Source organism: Taudactylus pleione, unplaced genomic scaffold (genome assembly GCF_031769625.1).
Source record: "Taudactylus pleione unplaced genomic scaffold, aTauple2 ptg000997l, whole genome shotgun sequence".
Taxonomy (NCBI): domain Eukaryota; kingdom Metazoa; phylum Chordata; class Amphibia; order Anura; family Myobatrachidae; genus Taudactylus; species Taudactylus pleione.
Genome location: NW_028285398.1, coordinates 656,980 through 682,416, shown reverse-complemented (window position 1 = coordinate 682,416; position 25,437 = coordinate 656,980). Strand labels below are relative to the sequence as shown.

Sequence of the window (25,437 nt, the reverse complement as noted above, 5' to 3'; positions counted from 1 at the left end):
CACTGAGCGTTACAGCTGGCCGAGTTGCTGATGACTGCGATAAATGGGCTCCGTTCAGGGTCCTGAAGGACAGGAGCTTAAATATACCCAACACCAGCCAAACGTATGGTGGAGATATTGCACTAATCCCTCCGACATATCTCTATTTACACAGCAGCTCTCTCTAAATATCAGCGTGGGGGGAGGAGTTGGCTGCCGCCATGGTCATAGCTCCACCTCCCCAGTATTCGTAAAGTAGTCGCTCTACCTGCATAAAAGCATTTTCAAAAAATTTTCAATAGAGATGTGTGTGAAGAAGGGGGTATGGGGGGAATCAGTTCAGGAGCCTCTCCGAGGAAAGAAATCTACAGACAATATTATCATTTCCCAGAACCTGTGCCTTTCCAACTACACAAAATCTCACTTTGCGGCAGAGAATCCGCAATTATTATTTTGTCTTATTTTTTTCTTTTTTTTTTTTTTTTCTTTTTTTTTCCCTTTTTCAAATTTTTGCTCAACGTTAAAAAATAAATCCAGTGCCCGTTAGAGAGGCTGGAAGCGGCACAATACGCCCTGCCCGCTTCTGTCATATGTGCAGATCCAGAAATGTCCCTATCCTCCACCTCCGGGGGGGGGAAAGGTGGGGTGGGGATGTCCGGAGGTCCTTGCTGGTTAAGAGTTGGGTGATTATCAGATTCAGCGGTTTAGCGATTTCCCCTGAAAAATGTCCTTTCTTGGTCCAGCAGCAGAAATAGTTTGGAGTCCTTTACGAGGTGTAGAGAGAAAAAGGGGGGAGAGGGGCTGGACCCAGGATCCCCTCAAAACCCCCAAATCAGGTGCACCCCCTGAAATAAGAATAAAACAGGTATAGGTCAGTGATTGGTCAACATCCAGGCCTGAGAACTGCATATAGCAAGCGTCTGACATGCCTTTTACCCCCCCCTGCCTCCCATCTGGGCTTGAATCCTGGGGGAGACCTTGATATAATGATGTTTCTGTACAACACCAGGTGCAAGTCCTACATTTTGACTTCTATGGTCGTGCTTTAGGGGGTCATTTTGTAAGAAAGACTACAGACTACGTCATCCATTGGGCAAACTTGGCATCTGCCTAAGGCACACCGGGCACTGAGGGGCACCGATTATCTCACCCCTTATTATGTGTTTATTTTGAAAAACAGAGGGGTAGGGGCAAACTGGTATCTTCCCTTGCGTCTTATGGGGTCACCAATATTGTATGTCTAACCGGCAGTATTGTCTACCCAGTTTCTCTCCAATGAATAATGATATAGGACTGGCGTGATTAAACGCCGTCACCATAGAATCCCAGGGATCGCTTAGCCATGGAAACATGGGAGACTTTCAATAAACCATTTCCTTGGCACTATCCGGATTGGTGACTGCGATGTTGGGGAGAGGGGTAATTTCTAGTGATGGCAAAGTGCGCACATCTTCTCTGGCTCCCTAGAACTAGGGGTACTTAGAAGAGATGGTAGTGTCCTCTGATTTATTGGTAGCATCACCCAGAATTCAAAAAAGGACCAGATGCATGAGGAGAACAAGCCACAGGACCAACACGCCCATTCACAGGAGATGCGGCTGGAGGACCAAGGGTCCAGGGATGGGCCGAGGGATCAACCTCATGTGTAGCTGTAGCCTCCCGGAGGCTGCATAGGCCACGCATGGTCGAGCTGTAGCCACGCCGCTTACATACATGTCCAGTCGTGTAATAGTCTATAGTGTCCCTGTCCCGGACACCATTATCACCATATGTTCCTCACACACCATTGCCAGGACACAGACCATCTCAACCTGTGAACATCTCAATTCTCCAAAGACACAAAAAGTATAAGAAAATAATATGGACAGTCCATGCTAGTCCCATTCACATGTCATAGCATCCCGATCTCAGGCCCCCGCAGGCTAAGCACTTCAGTAGAGAGCAGATATGGGCAACGCGGGTATGCGGGGCAGTAATGCTGAGGGCAGCACAGGTATGCGGGGCAGTAATGCTGATGGGGCAGTACAAGTATGCTGGACAGTAATGCTGAGGGGGCAGTACAGGTATGCGGGGCAGTAATACTGAGGGCAGCACAGGTATGCGGGGCAGTAATGCTGAGGACAGTACAGGTATGCTGAGCAGTAATGCTGAGGGGGCAGTACAGGTATGCTGAGCAGTAATGCTGAGGACAGCACAGGTATGCGGAGCAGTAATGCTGAGGACAGCACAGGTATGCGGAGCAGTAATGCTGGGGACAGCACAGGTATGCGGAGCAGTAATGCTGAGGACAGCACAGGTATGCGGGGCAGTAATGCTGAGGGGGCAGTACAGGTATGCGGAGCAGTAATGCTGAGGACAGCACAGGTATGCGGGGCAGTAATGCTGAGGGGGCAGTACAGGTATACTGAGCAGTAATGCTGAGGACAGCACAGGTATGCGGAGCAGTAATGCTGAGGACAGCACAGGTATGCGGGGCAGTAATGCTGAGGGGGCAGTACAGGTATGCGGGGCAGTAATGCTGAGGACAGCACAGGTATGCGGGGCAGTAATGCTGGGGGGGCAATATAGGTATGCTGGGCAGTAATGCTGAGGGGGCAGTACAGATATGCTGGGCAGTAATGCTGAGGGCAGCACAGGTATGCGGGGCAGTAATGCTGAGGGGGCAGTACAGGTATGCTGGGCAGTAATGGTGAGGGGGCAGTACAGGCATGCTGGGCAGTAATGCTGAGGGGGCAGTACAGGCATGCTGGGCAGTAATGCTGAGGGGGCAGTACAGGCATGCTGGGCAGTAATGCTGAGGGAGCAGCACAGGTATGCTGGGCAGTAATGCCGAGGACAGCACAGGTATGCGGGGCAGTAATGCCGAGGACAGCACAGGTAGGCGGGGCAGTAATGCCGAGGACAGCACAGGTATGCGGGGCAGTAATGCCGAGGACAGCACAGGTATGCGGGGCAGTAATGCCGAGGGCAGCACAGGTATGCGGGGCAGTAATGCCGAGGGCAGCACAGGTAGGCGGGGCAGTAATGCCGAGGGCAGCACAGGTAGGCGGGGCAGTAATGCCGAGGGCAGCACAGGTATGCGGGGCAGTAATGCCGAGGGCAGCACAGGTAGGCGGGGCAGTAATGCCGAGGACAGCACAGGTAGGCGGGGCAGTAATGCCGAGGACAGCACAGGTAGGCGGGGCAGTAATGCCGAGGACAGCACAGGTAGGCGGGGCAGTAATGCTGTGGGCAGCACAGGTATGCGGAGCATTAATGCTGAGGGCAGCACAGGTATGCGGGGTATTAATGCTGAGGGCAGCACAGGTATGCGAGGCAGTAATGCTGAGGGCAGCACAGGTATGCGGAGCATTAATGCTGAGGGCAGCACAGGTATGCGGGGCAGTAATGCTGAGGGCAGCACAGGCATGCTGGGCAGTAATGCTGAGGGGGCAGCACAGGTATGCAGGGCAGTAATGCTGAGGGGGCAGCACAGGTATGTGGGGCAGTAATGCCGAGGACAGTACAGGTATGCGGGGCAGTAATGCCGAGGACAGCACAGGTATGCTCAGCAGTAATGCCGAGGACAGCACAGGTATGCGGGGCAGTAATGCCGAGGGCAGCACAGGTATGCGGGGCAGTAATGCTGAGGACAGCACAGGTATGCGGGGCAGTAATGATGAGGACAGCACAGGTATGCGGAGCAGTAATGCTGAGGGCAGCACAGGTATGCTGAGCAGTAATGCTGAGGGGACAGTACAGGTATGCGGAGCAGTAATGCTGAGGACAGCACAGGTATGCTGAGCAGTAATGCTGAGGGGACAGTACAGGTATGCGGGGCAGTAATGCTGAGGACAGCACAGGTATGCGGAGCAGTAATGCTGAGGGGACAGCACAGGTATGTGGAGCAGTAATGCTGAGGGCAGCACAGGTATGCTGAGCAGTAATGCTGAGGGGACAGTACAGGTATGCGGAGCAGTAATGCTGAGGACAGCACAGGTATGCTGAGCAGTAATGCTGAGGGGGCAGTACAGGTATGCGGAGCAGTAATGCTGAGGACAGCACAGGTATGCGGGGCAGTAATGCTGAGGGGGCAGTACAGGTATGCGGGGCAGTAATAGGTCTGGGTGCTGAGCAGTAATGCTGAGGACAGCACAGGTATGCGGGGCAGTAATGCTGAGGGGGCAGTACAGGTATGCGGGGCAGTAATGCTGAGGACAGCACAGGTATGCAGGGCAGTAATGCTGAGTACAGTACTGGTATGCTGAGCAGTAATGCTTAGGGGGCAGTACAGGTATGCGGGGCAGTAATGCTGAGGACAGCACAGGTATGCGGGGCAGTAATGCTGAGGACAGTACAGGTATGCTGAGCAGTAATGCTGAGGGGGCAGCACAGGTATGCTGAGCAGTAATGCTGAGGACAGCACAGGTATGCGGAGCAGTAATGCTGAGGGGGCAGCACAGGTATGCTGAGCAGTAATGCTGAGGGGGCAGTACAGGTATGCTGCGCAGTAATGCTGAGGACAGCACAGGTATGCGGAGCAGTAATGCTGAGGGGGCAGCACAGGTATGCTGGGCAGTAATGCTGAGGGGGCAGCACAGGTATGCTGGGCAGTAATGCTGAGGGGGTAGCACAGGTATGCGGGGCAGTAATGCTGAGGACAGCACAGGTATGCGGGGCAGTAATGCTGAGGACAGCACAGGCATGCGGGGCAGTAATGCTGAGGGGAGAGCACTTATGCTGCCCAGTAATGCTGAGGATGGGGCACAGGTATGCAGGTAGTAATGCTGAGGGGGGGGCACAGGTATGCTGGGCAGTAATGCTGAGCAAGCGGGTACAAGTTTGATGGCAGTAATGTTGAGGATGGGGCACAGGTATGCTGAGCAGTAATGCTGAGGAAGGGGACACAGGTATGCTGGGCAGTAAGGATGGGGTACAGGTATGCTGGGCAGTAAGGCTGAGGATGGGGCACAGGTATGCGGGTAGTAATGCTGAGGGGGGGCACAGGTATGCTGGGCAGTAATGCTGAGCAAGCGGGTACAAGTTTGCTGGCAGTAATGTTGAGGATGGGGCACAGGTATGCTGAGCAGTAATGCTGAGGAAGGGGGCACAGGTATGCTGGGCAGTAAGGCTGAGGAAGGGGGCACAGGTATGCTGGGCAGTAATACTGAGGATAGGGCACACGTATGCTGGGCAGTAAGGCTGAGGATGGGGCACAGGTATGTAGGACAGTGATACTAAGGGGGGCACAGGTATGCTGGGCAGAAATGCTGAGGATGGGGCAGTAGTGAATTAATGTGAAGCTGAGAGTAACGGGAGGAGAGCACAGGGGGATCACATGACCCAGTGGCTCATGCACAGATTGGGGAACAGGTTGGAGAAGACTTATGGGCACAAATATGAAAATGCAGAAAGAAGGATAATAGAATTACGTTTGCACCTTAGCTCTGTATTTTCGATCATCGCTATCTATAATAATGTGTGTGGGGGGGGGCAGTAACACTAATATAAATGGTGATCATTTAAATCCCAATTCATGATCATTGCCCAAGTACGACGGCCTTCATCACCGGACACCTCGGCAGACGACCATCTGCCAGGATCTCAGTGATGCTGGTTCCTGATGTAGAGGTACTGGTCTTTGGGTTATCTTCCCGACCATTGACCCAGTATACTTCTTACTGATTACTTTACTGGCATCATCAATTTAAAGACCCTCCACAAACTGTTTACATATCAAACTGTTCACCTGGCAGAAGCTCAGGCTTTCCATAGTCCGGAACCCCGGTCATTCACTGAGCAACTGTCCAATCAACTATCTCCATTTTCACAGAGGCCTGTCTTAGCTTAAAGTTAAGTGTTGACCTCCATAGAGTTCATGGTAATGATGGAACCCTGGGGCGCTTGTTAGGTGTATAAATAAAATGGAGTTGGTATTTAAATTAAATATATGAAGAAAGGGGAGATGTACTAAGCTCTGGAAAGTGATAAACTACCAGCCACTCAGCTCCTAACTGTCATGTTACAGATGTGTTTGGAAAATGACAGGAGCTGATTGGTAGTTTATCACTTTCCAATTTATCACTTTCCAGAGCTTAGTACATCTGCCCCTTAGAAGACCCCCCCGCCCCGCCTTCTATCAGTACCGTACCGTTCAGAACCTGTAGGTAGTGCCAAGCATTTACGATGACATCCATGAGAGGATACCCCCCATTACTGTGTTGGCCTTTGAAATGGCCGCCTACAATACTGAACTATCTGTGGAAGCTGGAGATGGGGTGAGGGAGAGAGAGAGAGAGAGAGACAATGGACAACTGATTATGGAAGACGACGTAAGCGTACGTTCAGGGTGCACAGTCCACATCTAGCATTGCCAAGACGTTGCATCAGCACACAGCAAGGGGGGCAAGGGTGAGGAGGACGTCACATACACAGTTACAGATGGAAGGGGGGAATGGGTGGGGACACAGGAGGATAAGTGTCACAGAGTTACAGTTATCAGTTTTGTTATATCTGTTATGGTGGGAGGCAGGTGAACCCCGTTTTCAATGCAGCCCCAGGATGGTCAGAAACCATTGAATGCACCTACAGTAGCCGCAGGCTGGTAAAAATGTCTTGGATAACGTAAGAAATGTGTGTTCCGCTTTCTTGCCTTAATCGGTCTCATTTCCTTCTGCAGTACCCCCTAACCTTCCAATCTTTTATTAGCTCCAATAATTCAGACATGGCTGACAGCGATCGGACAATGTTCAGTCTGACGTTATCTACGACATGAATACCAGGGTATGGAGACAGCCGCTTAAAGGAGTCACTGAAGATGCAAATATTATACGTTTCATTGAATTTTGGAAATTTAAATTTAGAATCTATATATGTTCCATTTTTTGTAGTTTTTACAACTCTAGTGAATCTTATCCTCTATTCTCCTGCAGGGGTCACTGTTGCTACCGCTGACTATGACGAGGTTTAGCCAGACGCTAGCAGGTCAGATAGCATCATAAACCCGTTAATAAATATGAAAAACCAAAGCAGGATTTTCTAATAAATTTTTTTTTTTTTTTAATTTTTACATTTAAATGCGATGTTAATGATAGTTCTTCTATACAGAAGGTCTAAAGTATTGTGTTTTTTTTTTTTAAGATTTAAAAATTGTTCCTGACATATCCCCGCCTTAAACGGTAAGCGTTCCGAGGAGATAACCTGCACCCATAGTGCAATGTTTTGTTGGCTACATGAGGATGCATTGATAAAAAGGTGTCACTCGCCCGTTATACAGTGCCTAGTACAGCCTACAGAGACAATCATTTTTGCACGGCACATAAATTCCATAGATTCACAGCACTCCATGCATCCTAAACACAACGAGACCTCCCTAGGAGCTGCTCCTCAGGGGCAGGGCTTGAAGGAAGGGGAGGGGTAAGGTAGTTAGGGAAGGAGTCTCAAATACAACACGGTCATTCCAGTGGATGCAACTTACAAGGGGTGGTGCTACGAGTCCAGGGCAGCCAATGGACGCTAGGTATACATCAAAGCGACAGAGTCGTCTCAAGATTTCATTGGGCCCTGGCACGAGGTGGGCGGGTTTCAAGCGGCAGAAAAAGAGAAGCTTTTTTTTTGGTCATGTGGTTAATATATATCGTCGTCGTTTTTTTTCTTTTAAGTTAAACCTCCTTTTGTTTTATTCACCTAGGTGCTATCTATCATTTCGTGTTTTGAGTTTTAAATATAAAGTACTTATAAATTAAAATTCTCATACACACAAAGAATAATTATTCTGTAATCCTGAATTGCAATAATCCTCCCTTATACAGAATAATTCACTTCCGTCAAGTGTAAGGTTTGGAAACAGCTTAATATTGAAACATTACAGTATGCTGTATATTATTACTTGGAAATGCTTTTAAATAGTATTATTATATTTATCAGATTTACCTCATGTCTGCCTATATCATTACAGGTAAACCTTATGGTATTTAGGGTCTATGTACTAAGCTGTGGTGAGAGATAAACTATCAGCCAATCAGCTCCTAACTGCCATGTCACAGGCTATGTTTGAAAAATGTCAGGAACTGGTTGGCTGGTACTTTATCTCCATTCACTTTATCTCTCTACAAGGCTTAGTACATAGACCTCTTAGTTACTTTAGGACGTTGCCAGCTTAATTCCCCCCCTATGAGATCTGCAGCACAGATGGGTGTTTGTGGCAATGCACACTGTTGAGGTTTATACCTGTAATAGCCTAAGAAGTGTTTTATAAAAGCTTCAAAACCCTAAAGTATACATTGTCTTAGTATTGTCCCTGGTGACATCACTCGATCACATGTACTAGGCTCACAGTACATTTGTGGCACCACCAGACCATATGTTCTATTTTCCCATGTTCTCCAACAAAAGGGCTCATCGATCAGTATGCCCGATAGTTTTCACAAGGTCCCTGACCAATGTTCTAGGTTTATAGGATCCAGTCAGATCGCTGTTCTTGGATAACCGAGTTCATGTTCCACAAAGAGTTTAGTCTGCAATGTTCTAGGCTACTGGGATTTAGGGATCGCTTCATCTGAGATGGTCTAGATTAGCGGCTCAATCCAATTAACCACGTAGGGAGCGAGTTGCCGTTGCGACGGCATAGAAACGCAGGCAACAGCGCTGCAATTCCCCCCCCCCCCTCGGCACGATATCACCCTGGACTCTCACGTTTTCTACGCATTTTTGTACGCAAGTGCGACATACAGCCCACACTGACTTAAACTGCGAGGAGATTCGCGGCTAATTGGCTTGAGCCCTTAAAGTCACCAGACGGATCATAAATGCTACATTCTAGATTCACAGTGCCGGGTGATTTGATTTAATTAAGAGTTCTTTTACTACTCAATAGACCATGAAGTTCTAGCATCATAAATTCTAGAGGATCGCTGCTAACAGGGTCTTTGCAAGATCAATAGACCACTCGGGAGGGTTCTAGGCTTCCTAGTGACAATGGTCTCTTCTCTCTTTGTCCTCTGCGTGATAGGTAACTGGAAACTCAATAATGATACCGAAATGAAGACAACTGGCCATGAGAACGGTAGGAGACTGACGATCCAGGAGACAGATAGGACACACACACAGGGTGAACAAAGACCGCACTCACAGCATGACCACGAGGAGCACTTACCAGGCTCCTTCCAGCATGGACATCCCAGCAGATGTGTAGGTGTCTACTGGTGTTGTGGATGGATGGTGGCGGAGGTAAGGGCTCAATGCTAAATTATAATTCTGCCTCTCCCAAATCTTCACGTGATTGTGACCAAAATGTTGTGCTGTGTGGTCTGCGTGTCTCTGCTGACTGCCCCTAGGACAGCTCGCCCTGACTGGTACCCACCTGAATCCCTCAGTACGGTCGGTTAGCATCTTTTGGTCGCTTCAGTTGTACTTTCAGCCTCTTCATGCCAATCTGGAAACCGTTCATGGCCTGAATAGCAGCCTGGGCGCTGCCGGGATTGTCAAAACTTACAAAGCCTGAGGGTCAATGTTGAGAAAACAGGGTGAAGGATCGGTGTAAGCTGGGGATCTGTTAGACATCAGCCTCCCATAATATCAGGGTGACCTGCACTAAGGACATCTCAGAGGCTTCACTCACCAAAACACTTGCTCTGATTGGTGGCTCTGTCTACAAACACTTTGGCGGAGATGACGTTTCCGAACGGGAGGAACATCTGCAGAATCTCTGAATCTGTGAATTCCTGGGGCAGGTGGTAGATAAATATGTTGCAGCCCTCCGGACCTGGGACAAAGGGACACAATGGCGTCACATAAAGAATAGTGCAGCTTTTTTTGGGGAGGGAGGGGGGGGTGTAGCTCACCTTCTCTCTGTTGCTGCTGCTGTGGAGGCTGCTGCTGTAACAACGGTGGAGGCTGGGTAAACGCTGGGCTCACCAGGCCATATGCCGCAGGGTAAGCAGCTATAAAGTGGGCAGAGATAAGAGATCATAGAACCAATCCTGCCCGGATTATATGTGTTCCAACATACCCTGTTTATCTGATCAATATCCCTGCAGCCCCCGCCCTCCAGTGCTGCCTATGCCCAATGAGGGGTTCCCCCCAGACCCTTGGACGGCCCCGCCATCCCCAGCACCACATACCTGTGTAATGCTGCATACCAGCATAGGCTTGTTGCAGCGGGTCTAGCTGGGTAACTGGGCTCTGTGCTGAGGGAGAAGGACAGTGAGTGACACATTTAGATTGTCTGTGTCTGGCACGCATGTTCTATATGTCTACACTGCACTCTGAGATACTATATATACCAGTATTACCTGGGTATGGGTGTAAGCCGTTGGTGTAGATTGCCTCCGAGGTGGGCTGTACGCTGCTCTGGGTGGGTACTGCGCTGTACCCATTAACTCCCAGTGTGGCAGAGAGTGCAGATACTGGAGTGGCAGCGAGTGTGGGGGGTGTACTAGTACCTGCACAGACCAAAAGAGTAGCAGTGTGAGGTGATAAAACCTTCTAATGTCACATAATTCCATTATACAATACTGCATTGTCCCCTAATCTCTATAAATGCAAAAATCCCTACTCTCCTCTAATTTACTTTATATATATATATATATATATATATATATATATTCTAAGAAATCCCTACTCTCTTCTAATTTAAATATACACAGGAAATCCCTACTCTCCTAATTTATATATAAACAAGAAATCCCTACTCTAATTTATATATACACAAGAAATCAGTACTCGCCTCTAATTTATATATACACAAGAAATCACTACTCTCCTCTAATTTATATATACACATGAAATCCCTACTCTCCTCTAATTTATATAAACACAAGAAATTCCTACTCTTCTTTAATTTATATATACACAGGAAATTTATATATACACACAAGAAATCCCTACTCTAGTAAGTTATATTTACACAAGAAATCCCTACACTCTACTAATTTATATATGCACAAAAAATTCATACTCTAATTTATATATACACAAGAAATCCCTACTCCCCTCTAATTTTATATATACACAATAAATCCCTACTCTCCTAATTTCTATGTACACAAGAAATCCCTACTCTCCTAATTTATATATACACTTAAATCCTTACTCTCCTAATTTATATATACACAAGAAATCCCTACTCTACTCTAATATATATATACACAAGAAATCCCTACTCCTAGTTTACATATACACAAGAAATCCCTACTCTCCTAATTTATATATACACAAGTATATATACACAAGAAATTACTACTCTCCTCTAATTTATATATACACAAGAAATCACTACTCTCCTCTAATTTATATATAAACAAGAAGTCACTACTCTCCTCTAATTTATATATACACAAGAAATCACTACTCTCTTCTAATTTATATATGCACAAAAAATTCATACTCTCCTCTAATTTATATATACACAAGAAATCCCTACTCCCCTCTAATTTATATGTACACAAGAAATCCCTACTCTCCTAATTTATATATACACTTAAATCCCTACTCTCCTAATTTATATATACACAAGAAATCCCTACTCTACTCTAATTTATATATACATAAGAAATCCCTACTCTCCTAATTTATATATACACAAGAAATCCCTACTCCTAATTTATGTATACACAATAAATCCCTACTCTCCTCTAATTTATATATACACAAGAAATCCCTACTCCTCTAATTTATATATACACAAGAAATCCCTACTCTCCTCTAATTTATATATACACAAGAAATCCCTATTCTCCTAATTTATATATACACTTAAATCCCTACTCCCCTAATTTATATATACACAAGAAATCCCTACTCTCTAATTTATATATACACAAGAAATCCCTACTCTCCTAATTTATATATACATAAGAAATCCCTACTCTCCTAATTTATATATACACAAGAAATCCCTACTCTCCTAATTTATATATACACAAGAAATTCCTACTCTACTCTAATTTATATATACATAAGAAATCCCTACTCTCCTAATTTATATATACACAAGAAATCCCTACTCCTAATTTATGTATACACAATAAATCCCTACTCTCCTCTAATTTATATATACACAAGAAATCCCTACTCCTCTAATTTATATATACACAAGAAATCCCTACTCTCCTCTAATTTATATATACACAAGAAATCCCTATTCTCCTAATTTATATATACACTTAAATCCCTACTCCCCTAATTTATATATACACAAGAAATCCCTACTCTCCTCTAATTTATATATACACAAGAAATCCCTACTCTCCTAATTTATATATACACAAGAAAATCCCTACTCTCCTCTAATGTGTTTGTATATATATGTGTGTGTGTATATATATATATATATATATATATACTAAGAAATCCCTTCTCTGCTTTAATTTATATATCCACAAGAAAGAAATCACTACTCTCCTCTAATTTATATATACAAAATAAATCCCTACTCCCTTCTAATTTATATATACGCAAGAAATCCCTATTCTCTAATTTATATATACACACTAGAAATCCCCTCTCCTCTAATTTATATATACACAAGAAATCCATACTCTCCTCTAATTTATATATACACAAGAAATCCCTACTCTCCTAATTTATATATACACTTAAATCCCTACTCTCCTAATTTATATATACACAAGAAATCCCTACTCTCCTAGTTTATATATACACAAGAAATCTCTACTCTTCTCTAATTTATATACACACAAGAAATCCCTACTCTAATTTATATATACACACAAGAAATCCCTACTCTCCTAATTTATATATACACAAGAAATCCCTACTCTCCTCTTTTATATATACACAAGAATTCACTACTCTCCTATAATTTATATATACACAAGAAATCCCTACTCTCCTAATATATATATACACAAGAAATCCCTACTCTCCTAATTTATATATACACAAGTATATATACACAAGAAATCACTACTCTCCTCTAATTTATATATACACAAGAAATCACTACTCTCTTCTAATTTATATATGCACAAAAAATTCATACTCTCCTCTAATTTATATATACACAAGAAATCCCTACTCTCCTAATTTATATATACACTTAAATCCCTACTCTCCTAATTTATATATACACAAGAAATCCCTACTCTCCTCTAATTTATATATACACAAGAAATCCCTACTCCCCTCTAATTTATATGTACACAAGAAATCCCTACTCTCCTAATTTATATATACACTTAAATCCCTACTCTCCTAATTTATATATACACAAGAAATCCCTACTCTCCTCTAATTTATATATACACAAGAAATCCCTACTCTCCTAATTTATATATACACAAGAAATCCCTACTCTCCTCTAATGTGTTTGTATATATGTGTGTGTGTATATATATATATATATATATATACTAAGAAATCCCTACTCTGCTCTAATTTATTTATCCACAAGAAAGAAATCACTACTCTCCTCTAATTTATATATACAAAATAAATCCCTACTCCCTTCTAATTTATATATACACAAGAAATCCCTATTCTCTAATTTATATATACACACTAGAAATCCCCTCTCCTCTAATTTATATATACACAAGAAATCCATACTCTCCTCTAATTTATATATACACAAGAGATCCCTACTCTCATCTAATTTATATATACACAAGAAATCCCTACTCTCTAATTTATATATACACACAAGAAATCCCTACTCTCCTAATTTATATATATACAAGAAATTCCTACTCTTCTTTAATTTATATATACACAAGAAATTTACATATACACAAGAAATCCCTACTCTCTTCTAATTTATGTATGCACAAGGAATTCATACTCTCCTCTAATTTATATATACACAAGAAATCCCTACTCCCCTCTAATTTATATATACACAAGAAATCCCTACTCTCCTAATTTATATATACACAAGACATCCCTACTCTAATTTATGTATACACAAGAAATCCCTACTCTCCTAATTTATATATACACAAGAAATCCCTACTCTCTTCTAATTTATATATGCACAAGAAATTCATACTCTCCTCTAATTTATATATATACAAGAAATCCCTACTCTCCTAATTTATATGTACACAAGAAATCCCTACTCTCCTAATTTATATATACACTTAAATCCCTACTCTCCTAATTTATATATACACAATAAATCTCTACTCTCCTCTAATTTATATATAGACAAGAAATCCCTTCTCTCTAATTTATATATACACACAAGAAATCCCTACTCTCATAATTTATATATACACAAGAAATCCCTACTCTCCTCTAATTTATATATACACAAGAAATCACTACTCCTAATATATATATATATATATATATATATATACACATAAGAAATCCCTACTCCCTTCTAATTTATATATACACAAGAAATCCCTACTCTCGCCTCTGTCCTATTCTCTCTATACTCAGAACTGTCTCCTCAGTCCTTCTCTCTCTATACTCAGTACTCTCTCCTCAGTCCTTCTCTCTCTATACTCAGTACTCTCTCCTCTGTCTTACTCTCTCTATACTCAGAACTCTCTCCTCTGTCCTACTCTCTCTATACTCAATACTCTCTCCTCTGTCCTACTCTCTTTATACTCAGTACTCTCTCCTCTGTCCTACTCTCTATACTCAGAACTCTCTCCTCTGTCCTACTCTCTCTATACTCAGAACTCTCTCCTCTGTCCTACTCTCTCTATACTCAGTACTCTCTCCTCTGTCCTACTCTCTTTATACTCAGTACTCTCTCCTCTGTCCTACTCTCTATACTCAGAACTCTCTCCTCCGTCCTACTCTCTCTATACTCAGAACTCTCTCCTCCGTCCTACTCTCTCTATACTCAGAACTCTCTCCTCTGTCCTCCTCTCTATACTCAGAACTCTCTCCTCCGTCCTTCTCTCTCTATACTCAGAACTCTCTCCTCCGTCCTACTCTCTCTATACTCAGAACTCTCTCCTCCGTCCTACTCTCTCTATGCTCAGAACTCTCTCCTCTGCCCTACTCTCTCTATGCTCAATACTCTCTCCTCTGTCCTACTCTCTCTATGCTCAGGACTCTCTCCTTGGTCCTACTCTCTCTCTACTCAGAACTCTCTCCTCTGTCCTACTCTCTATACTCAGAACTCTCTCCTCTGTCCTACTCTCTATACGCAGAACTCTCTCCTCTACCCTACTCTCTCTATACTCGGTACTCTCTCCTCTGTCCTACTATCTCTATACTCAGAACTCTCTCTCCTCTGTCCTACTATCTCTATACTCAGAACTCTCTCTCCTCTGTCCTACTCTCTATACTCAGTACTCTCTCCTCTGTCCTACTCTCTATACTCAGTACTCTCTCCTCTGTCCTACTCTCTTTATACTCAGTACTCTCTCCTCTGTCCTACTCTCTCTATACTCAGTACTCTCTCATCTGTCCTACTCTATACTCAGTACTCTCTCCTCTGTCCTACTCTCTCTATACTCAGTACTCTCAACTCTGTCCTACTCTCTTTATACTCAGTACTCTCTCTTCTGTCCTACTCTCTATACTCAGAACTCTCTCCTCTGTCCTACTCTCTATACTCAGAACTCTCTCCTCTGTCCTACTCTCTCTATACTCAGAATCCTCTCCTCCGTCCTACTCTCTCTATACTCAGAACTCTCTCCTCCGTCCTCCTCTCTATACTCAGTACTCTCTCCTCTGTCCTACTCTCTTTATACTCAGTACTCTCTCCTCTGTACTACTCTCTCTATACTCAGTACTCTCTCATCTGTCCTACTCTATACTCAGTACTCTCTCCTCTGTCCTACTCTCTATACTCAGAACTCTCTCCTCTGTCCTACTCTCTCTATACTCAGAACTCTCTCCTCCGTCCTACTCTCTCTATACTCAGAACTCTCTCCTCCGTCCTACTCTCTCTATACTCAGAATTCTCTCCTCTGTCCTCCTCTCTATACTCAGAACTCTCTCCTCCGTCCTTCTCTCTCTATACTCAGAACTCTCTCCTCCGTCCTACTCTCTCTATACTCAGAACTCTCTCCTCCGTCCTACTCTCTCTATGCTCAGAACTCTCTCCTCTGCCCTACTCTCTATATGCTCAATACTCTCTCCTCTGTCCTACTCTCTCTATGCTCAGGACTCTCTCCTCGGTCCTACTCTCTCTCTACTCAGAACTCTCTCCTCTGTCCTACTCTCTATACTCAGAACTCTCTCCTCTGTCCTACTCTCTATACGCAGAACTCTCTCCTCTACCCTACTCTCTCTATACTCGGTACTCTCTCCTCTGTCCTACTATCTCTATACTCAGAACTCTCTCTCCTCTGTCCTACTATCTCTATACTCAGAACTCTCTCTCCTCTGTCCTACTCTCTATACTCAGTACTCTCTCCTCTGTCCTACTCTCTTTATACTCAGTACTCTCTCCTCTGTCCTACTCTCTCTATACTCAGTACTCTCTCATCTGTCCTACTCTATACTCAGTACTCTCTCCTCTGTCCTACTCTCTCTATACTCAGTACTCTCAACTCTGTCCTACTCTCTTTATACTCAGTACTCTCTCCTCTGTCCTACTCTCTATACTCAGAACTCTCTCCTCTGTCCTACTCTCTCTATACTCAGAACTCTCTCCTCCATCCTACTCTCTCTATACTCAGAACTCTCTCCTCCGTCCTACTCTCTCTATACTCAGAACTCTCTCCTCTGTCCTACTTTCTATACTCAGAACTCTCTCCTCTGCCCCACTCTCTATACTCAGAACTCTCTCCTCCGTCCTACTCTCTCTATACTCAGAACTCTCTCCTCTGCCCCACTCTCTATACTCAGAACTCTCTCCTCCGTCCTACTCTCTCTATACTCAGAACTCTCAACTCTGTCCTACTCTCTCTATACTCAGTACTCTCTCCTCTGTCCTACTCTCTCTATACTCAGAACTCTCTCCTCCGTCCTACTCTCTCTATACTCAGAACTCTCTCCTCCGTCCTACTCTCTCTGTACTCAGAACTCTCTCCTCCGTCCTACTCTCTCTATACTCAGAACTCTCTCCTCCGTCCTACTCTCTCTATACTCAGAACTCTCTCCTCCGTCCTACTCTCTCTATACTCAGAACTCTCTCCTCTGCCCCACTCTCTATACTCAGAACTCTCTCCTCCGTCCTACTCTCTCTATACTCAGAACTCTCAACTCTGTCCTACTCTCTCTATACTCAGTACTCTCTCATCTGTCCTACTCTATACTCAGTACTCTCTCCTCTGTCCTACTCTCTCTATACTCAGTACTCTCAACTCTGTCCTACTCTCTTTATACTCAGTACTCTCTCCTCTGTCCTACTCTCTATACTCAGAACTCTCTCCTCTGTCCTACTCTCTATACTCAGAACTCTCTCCTCTGTCCTACTCTCTCTATACTCAGAATCCTCTCCTCCGTCCTACTCTCTCTATACTCAGAACTCTCTCCTCCGTCCTCCTCCCTATACTCAGTACTCTCTCCTCTGTCCTACTCTCTTTATACTCAGTACTCTCTCCTCTGTACTACTCTCTCTATACTCAGTACTCTCTCATCTGTCCTACTCTATACTCAGTACTCTCTCCTCTGTCCTACTCTCTATACTCAGAACTCTCTCCTCTGTCCTACTCTCTCTATACTCAGAACTCTCTCCTCCGTCCTACTCTCTATACTCAGTACTCTCTCCTCTGTCCTACTCTCTTTATACTCAGTACTCTCTCCTCTGTCCTACTCTCTCTATACTCAGTACTCTCTCATCTGTCCTACTCTATACTCAGTACTCTCTCCTCTGTCCTACTCTCTCTATACTCAGTACTCTCAACTCTGTCCTACTCTCTTTATACTCCGTACTCTCTCCTCTGTCCTACTCTCTATACTCAGAACTCTCTCCTCTGTCCTACTCTCTCTATACTCAGAACTCTCTCCTCCATCCTACTCTCTCTATACTCAGAACTCTCTCCTCCGTCCTACTCTCTCTATACTCAGAACTCTCTCCTCTGTCCTACTTTCTATACTCAGAACTCTCTCCTCTGCCCCACTCTCTATACTCAGAACTCTCTCCTCCGTCCTACTCTCTCTATACTCAGAACTCTCTCCTCTGCCCCACTCTCTATACTCAGAACTCTCTCCTCCGTCCTACTCTCTCTATACTCAGAACTCTCAACTCTGTCCTACTCTCTCTATACTCAGTACTCTCTCCTCTGTCCTACTCTCTCTATACTCAGAACTCTCTCCTCCGTCCTACTCTCTCTATACTCAGAACTCTCTCCTCCGTCCTACTCTCTCTGTACTCAGAACTCTCTCCTCCGTCCTACTCTCTCTATACTCAGAACTCTCTCCTCCGTCCTACTCTCTCTATACTCAGAACTCTCTCCTCCGTCCTACTCTCTCTATACTCAGAACTCTCTCCTCTGCCCCACTCTCTATACTCAGAACTCTCTCCTCCGTCCTACTCTCTCTATACTCAGAACTCTCAACTCTGTCCTACTCTCTCTATACTCAGTACTCTCTCATCTGTCCTACTCTATACTCAGTACTCTCTCCTCTGTCCTACTCTCTCTATACTCAGTACTCTCAACTCTGTCCTACTCTCTTTATACTCAGTACTCTCTCCTCTGTCCTACTCTCTATACTCAGAACTCTCTCCTCTGTCCTACTCTCTATACTCAGAACTCTCTCCTCTGTCCTACTCTCTCTATACTCAGAATCCTCTCCTCCGTCCTACTCTCTCTATACTCAGAACTCTCTCCTCCGTCCTCCTCTCTATACTCAGTACTCTCTCCTCTGTCCTACTCTCTTTATACTCAGTACTCTCTCCTCTGTACTACTCTCTCTATACTCAGTACTCTCTCATCTGTCCTACTCTATACTCAGTACTCTCTCCTCTGTCCTACTCTCTATACTCAGAACTCTCTCCTCTGTCCTACTCTCTCTATACTCAGAACTCTCTCCTCCGTCCTACTCTCTCTATACTCAGAACTCTCTCCTCCGTCCTACTCTCTCTATACTCAGAATTCTCTCCTCTGTCCTCCTCTCTATACTCAGAACTCTCTCCTCCGTCCTTCTCTCTCTATACTCAGAACTCTCTCCTCCGTCCTACTCTCTCTATACTCAGAACTCTCTCCTCCGTCCTACTCTCTCTATGCTCAGAACTCTCTCCTCTGCCCTACTCTCTATATGCTCAATACTCTCTCCTCTGTCCTACTCTCTCTATGCTCAGGACTCTCTCCTCGGTCCTACTCTCTCTCTACTCAGAACTCTCTCCTCTGTCCTACTCTCTATACTCAGAACTCTCTCCTCTGTCCTACTCTCTATACGCAGAACTCTCTCCTCTACCCTACTCTCTCTATACTCGGTACTCTCTCCTCTGTCCTACTATCTCTATACTCAGAACTCTCTCTCCTCTGTCCTACTATCTCTATACTCAGAACTCTCTCTCCTCTGTCCTACTCTCTATACTCAGTACTCTCTCCTCTGTCCTACTCTCTTTATACTCAGTACTCTCTCCTCTGTCCTACTCTCTCTATACTCAGTACTCTCTCATCTGTCCTACTCTATACTCAGTACTCTCTCCTCTGTCCTACTCTCTCTATACTCAGTACTCTCAACTCTGTCCTACTCTCTTTATACTCAGTACTCTCTCCTCTGTCCTACTCTCTATACTCAGAACTCTCTCCTCTGTCCTACTCTCTCTATACTCAGAACTCTCTCCTCCATCCTACTCTCTCTATACTCAGAACTCTCTCCTCCGTCCTACTCTCTCTATACTCAGAACTCTCTCCTCTGTCCTACTTTCTATACTCAGAACTCTCTCCTCTGCCCCACTCTCTATACTCAGAACTCTCTCCTCCGTCCTACTCTCTCTATACTCAGAACTCTCTCCTCTGCCCCACTCTCTATACTCAGAACTCTCTCCTCCGTCCTACTCTCTCTATACTCAGAACTCTCAACTCTGTCCTACTCTCTCTATACTCAGTACTCTCTCCTCTGTCCTACTCTCTCTATACTCAGAACTCTCTCCTCCGTCCTACTCTCTCTATACTCAGAACTCTCTCCTCCGTCCTACTCTCTCTGTACTCAGAACTCTCTCCTCCGTCCTACTCTCTCTATACTCAGAACTCTCTCCTCCGTCCTACTCTCTCTATACTCAGAACTCTCTCCTCCGTCCTACTCTCTCTATACTCAGAACTCTCTCCTCTGTCCTACTTTCTATACTCAGAACTCTCTCCTCTGCCCCACTCTCTATACTCAGAACTCTCTCCTCCGTCCTACTCTCTCTATACTCAGAACTCTCTCCTCCGTCCTACTCTCTCTATACTCAGTACTCTCTCCTCTGTCCTACTCTCTATACTCAGTACTCTCTCCTCTGTCCTACTCTCTCCACAATCACTGTACTCTCCTTAGTACGAAGCAGTTTAGAGTTTAGTGTCACCTGAAGAGGAAGTAATGGGGGTAATCGGAGTGATGGGAGTGGCTATGATTCCATTGGGGTTGATTGTCGCCATTTGTTGCATCTGGACAGCGGCCATTGTGGCCATTGGGTTGAGGTAAGCACTGTGCGCGGCCACCAGGGCGGCCTGCTGCTGCATCAGCTGTGGAAGACAGAAGGACAGTAGAAGTGTTATACAATAGGACAGTCACTGAGGAGACAACACAAGGTGGGCTGCACCAATGAGTGGATGAAGGGAGCAATAGAGCGGTGAGAGCGGACCATTAGGGGGCAGTGGGGTCGGACCATTAGAGGCGGTGAGGTCGGATGGTGAGGTCGGACCATTAGGGGGCGGTGAGGTCGGACCATTAGTGGGTGGTGGGGTCGGACCATTAGGTAGCGGACCATTAGGGGGCGGTGAGGTCGGACTATTAGGTAGCGGACCATTAGGGGGCGGTGGGGCCGGACCATTAGAGGGCGGTGGGGCCGGACCATTAGGGGGCGGTGGGGTCGGACCATTAGGGGGCGGTGGGGTCGGACCATTAGGGAGCGGTGGGGTCGGACCATTAGGGGGCGGGGAGCTCGGTCCATTAGGGGGCGGTGGGGTCGGACCATTAGGGGGCGGTGGGGTCGGACCATTAGGGAACGATGAGGTCAGACTATTGGAGAGTGGTGATGTCATTTTAGGGTAAAGATGTCAAACAATGACACAAGTTCTAAGCATGTGATGATCAGTGATGTCACAATGATGATGTCATACACAGATAATTGCTGGATAAAAAGAGGGCACTGAAGTCACCTGATCACTGACTGCCTGTGTGTACGCGCTATATGCTCCAAACTGGAGGGCAATCGGACTGAACATCCCGAGTTGATTTGCTACTTGCTGCATCCTGCGCAGTCCCCGCTCCTTCTCCGTGTCTGCAAACTTTACTACCAGACTGGAGGAGGCTCCCTGCACAGCACAGAGTATATCACCATATTACACGCAGCACAGCGTATACTGCCATATTACACACAGCACAGAGTATATTATATATAAAGCACAGAGTACACTGTCACATTACACACACAGCACAGAATATATTTTCATACTACACCCAGCAGATTTATCACCATATTACACACACAGCACATAGTATACTGTCATATTACACACACAGCACATAGTATACTGTCATATTACACACACAGCACAGAGTATACTGTCATATTACACACACAGCACAGAGTATACAGTCATATTACACACACAGCACAGAGTATACTGTCATATTAAACACACAGCACAGAGTATACTGTCATATTACACACACAGCACAGAGTATACTGTCATATTACACACACAGCACATAGTATACTGTCATATTACACACACAGCACAGAGTATACTATCATATTACACACACAGCACAGAGTATACTATCATATTACACACACAGCACAGAGAGTATACTGTCATATTACACACACAGCACATAGTATACTGTCACATTACACACACAGCACATAGTATACTGTCATATTACACACACAGCACATAGTATACTGTCATATTACACACACAGCACAGAGTATACTATCATATTACACACACAGCACAGCACAGAGTATACTATCATATTACACACACAGCACAGAGTATACTGTCATATTACACAGCACATAGTATACTGTCATATTATACACACACACAGCACAGCACATATTACACACAGCACAGAGTATACTGTCATATTACACACACAGCACAGCACATATTACACACAGCACAGAGTATACTATCATATTACACACACAGCACAGAGAGTATACTGTCATAATACACACACAGACCATAGTATACTGTCATATTACACACACAGCACATAGTATACTGTCATATTACACACACAGCACAGCACAGAGAGTATACTGTCATACTACACACACACAGCACATAGTATACTGTCATATTACACACACACAGCACATAGTATACTGTCATATTACATGCACAGCACATAGTATACTGTCATATTACACACACAGCACAGAATATACTGTCATATTACACACACAGCACAGAGTATACTATCATATTACACACACAGCACAGAGTATACTATCATATTACACACACAGCACAGAGTATACAGTCATATTACACACACAGCACAGAGTATACTATCATATTACACACACAGCACAGAGTATACTATCATATTACACACACAGCACAGAGTATACTGTCATATTACACACACAGCACAGAGTATACTATCATATTACACACACAGCACAGAGTATACTATCATATTACACACAGCACATAGTATACTGTCATATTACACACACAGCACAGCACATAGTATACTGTCATATTACACACACAGCACAGCACATAGTATACTATCATATTACACACACAGCACAGAGTATACGATCATATTACACACAGCACAGAGTATACTGTCATATTACACACACAGCACATAGTATACTGTCATATTACACACACACAGCACATAGTATACTGTCATATTACACACACACAGCACAGAGTATACTGTCATATTACACGCACAGCACAGCGTATACTGTCATATTACACGCACAGCACATAGTATACTGTCATATTACACACAAAGCACAGAGTATACTGTCATATTACACGCACAGCACAGAGTATACTGTCATATTACACACACACACAGCACAGAGTATACTGTCATATTACACACACAGCACAGCACATATTACACACAGCACAGAGTATACTGTCATATTACACACACAGCACAGCACATATTACACACAGCACATAGTATACTGTCATATTACACGCACAGCACATAGTATACTGTCATATTATACACACACAGCACAGCACATATTACACACAGCACAGAGTATACTGTCATATTACACACACAGGACATAATATACTGTCATATTACACGCACAGCACATAGTATACTGTCATATTATACACACACAGCACAGCACATATTACACACAGCACAGAGTATACTGTCATATTACACACACAGCACAGCACATATTACACACAGCACAGAGTATACTGTCATATTACACACACAGCACATAGTATACTGTCATATTACACACACAGTACATAGTATACTGTCATATTACACACACAGCACAGAATAAACTGTCATATTACACACACAGCACATAGTATACTATCATATTACACACACAGCACATAGTATACTGTCATATTACACACACAGCACATAGTATACTGTCATATTACACACACAGCACATAGTATACTGTCATATTACACACATACAGCACAGAGAGTATACTGTCATATTACACACACAGCACATAGTATACTGTGATATTACCCACATACAGCACAGAGAGTATACTGTCATATTACACACACAGCACAGAGTATACTGTCATATTAAACACACAGCACATAGTATACGATCATATTACACACACAGCACAGCACATAGTATACTGTCATATTACACACACAGCACAGCACAGAGTATACTATCATATTACACACACAGCACAGAGTATACTGTCATATTACACACACAGCACATAGTATCCGATCATATTACACACACAGCACAGCACATAGTATACTGTCATATTACACACACAGCACATAGTATACTGTCATATTACACACACAGCACAGCACATAGTATACTGTCATATTACACACATAAAGCACAGAGAGTATACTGTCATATTACACACACAGCACAGAGTATACTGTCATATTAAACACACAGCACATAGTATACGATCATATTACACACACAGCACATAGTATACTGTCATATTACACACACAGCACATAGTATACTGTCATATTACACACACAGCACAGAGTATACTGTCATATTAAACACACAGCACATAGTATACGATCATATTACACACACAGCACAGCACATAGTATACTGTCATATTACACACACAGCACAGCACAGAGTATACTATCATATTACACACACAGCACAGAGTATACTGTCATATTACACACACAGCACATAGTATCCGATCATATTACACACACAGCACAGCACATAGTATACTGTCATATTACACACACAGCACATAGTATACTGTCATATTACACACACAGCACAGCACATAGTATACTGTCATATTACACACATACAGCACAGAGAGTATACTGTCATATTACACACACAGCACAGAGTATACTGTCATATTAAACACACAGCACATAGTATACGATCATATTACACACAGCACATAGTATTCTGTCATATTACACACACAGCACATAGTATACTGTCATATTACACACACAGCACATAGTATACTGTCATATTACACACACAGCACATAGTATACTGTCATATTACACACACAGCACAGAGTATACTATCATATTATACACACAGCACAGAGTATACTGTCATATTACACACACAGCACAGAGTATACTGTCATATTACACACACAGCACATAGTATACTGTCATATTACACACACAGCACAGAGTATACTGTCATATTACACACACAGCACATAGTATACTGTCATATTACACACACAGCACATAGTATACTGTCATATTACACACATACAGCACAGAGAGTATACTGTCATATTACACACACAGCACATAGTATACTGTCATATTACACACACAGCACAGAGTATACTGTCATATTACACACACAGAACAGAGTATACTGTCATATTACACACACAGCACATAGTATACTGTCATATTACACACACAGCACATAGTATACTGTCATATTACACACACAGCACAGAGTATACTGTCATATTACATACACAGCACAGAGTATACTGTCATATTAAACACACAGCACATAGTATACGATCATATTACACACACAGCACAGCACATAGTATACTGTCATATTACACACACAGCACATAGTATACTGTCATATTACACACACAGCACAGCACAGAGTATACTATCATATTACACACACAGCACAGAGTATACTGTCATATTACACACACAGCACATAGTATCCGATCATATTACACACACAGCACAGCACATAGTATACTGTCATATTACACACACAGCACATAGTATACTG

At 43.7% G+C, this 25,437-nt stretch overlaps 1 protein-coding gene across 1 annotated transcript in view; it reads right to left on the bottom strand.

Annotated features, from left to right (window-relative positions):
• Positions 1-477: 477 nt before the first annotated feature.
• LOC148454362 (CUGBP Elav-like family member 3-A) overlaps positions 478-25,437 on the bottom strand; it is a 109,209-nt gene continuing 84,249 nt past the window's right edge. Inside the window, exons 6-13 of the mRNA XM_088460978.1 lie at positions 21,144-21,299; positions 20,348-20,507; positions 10,251-10,400; positions 10,080-10,145; positions 9,801-9,899; positions 9,578-9,721; positions 9,320-9,456; positions 478-824 (exon numbers count right to left, since the gene is read on the bottom strand). Coding sequence (XP_088317104.1) covers positions 9,329-9,456; positions 9,578-9,721; positions 9,801-9,899; positions 10,080-10,145; positions 10,251-10,400; positions 20,348-20,507; positions 21,144-21,299 — 903 coding nt within the window. The 3' untranslated portion in view covers positions 478-824; positions 9,320-9,328. The remainder of the gene's footprint in view (positions 825-9,319; positions 9,457-9,577; positions 9,722-9,800; positions 9,900-10,079; positions 10,146-10,250; positions 10,401-20,347; positions 20,508-21,143; positions 21,300-25,437) is intronic.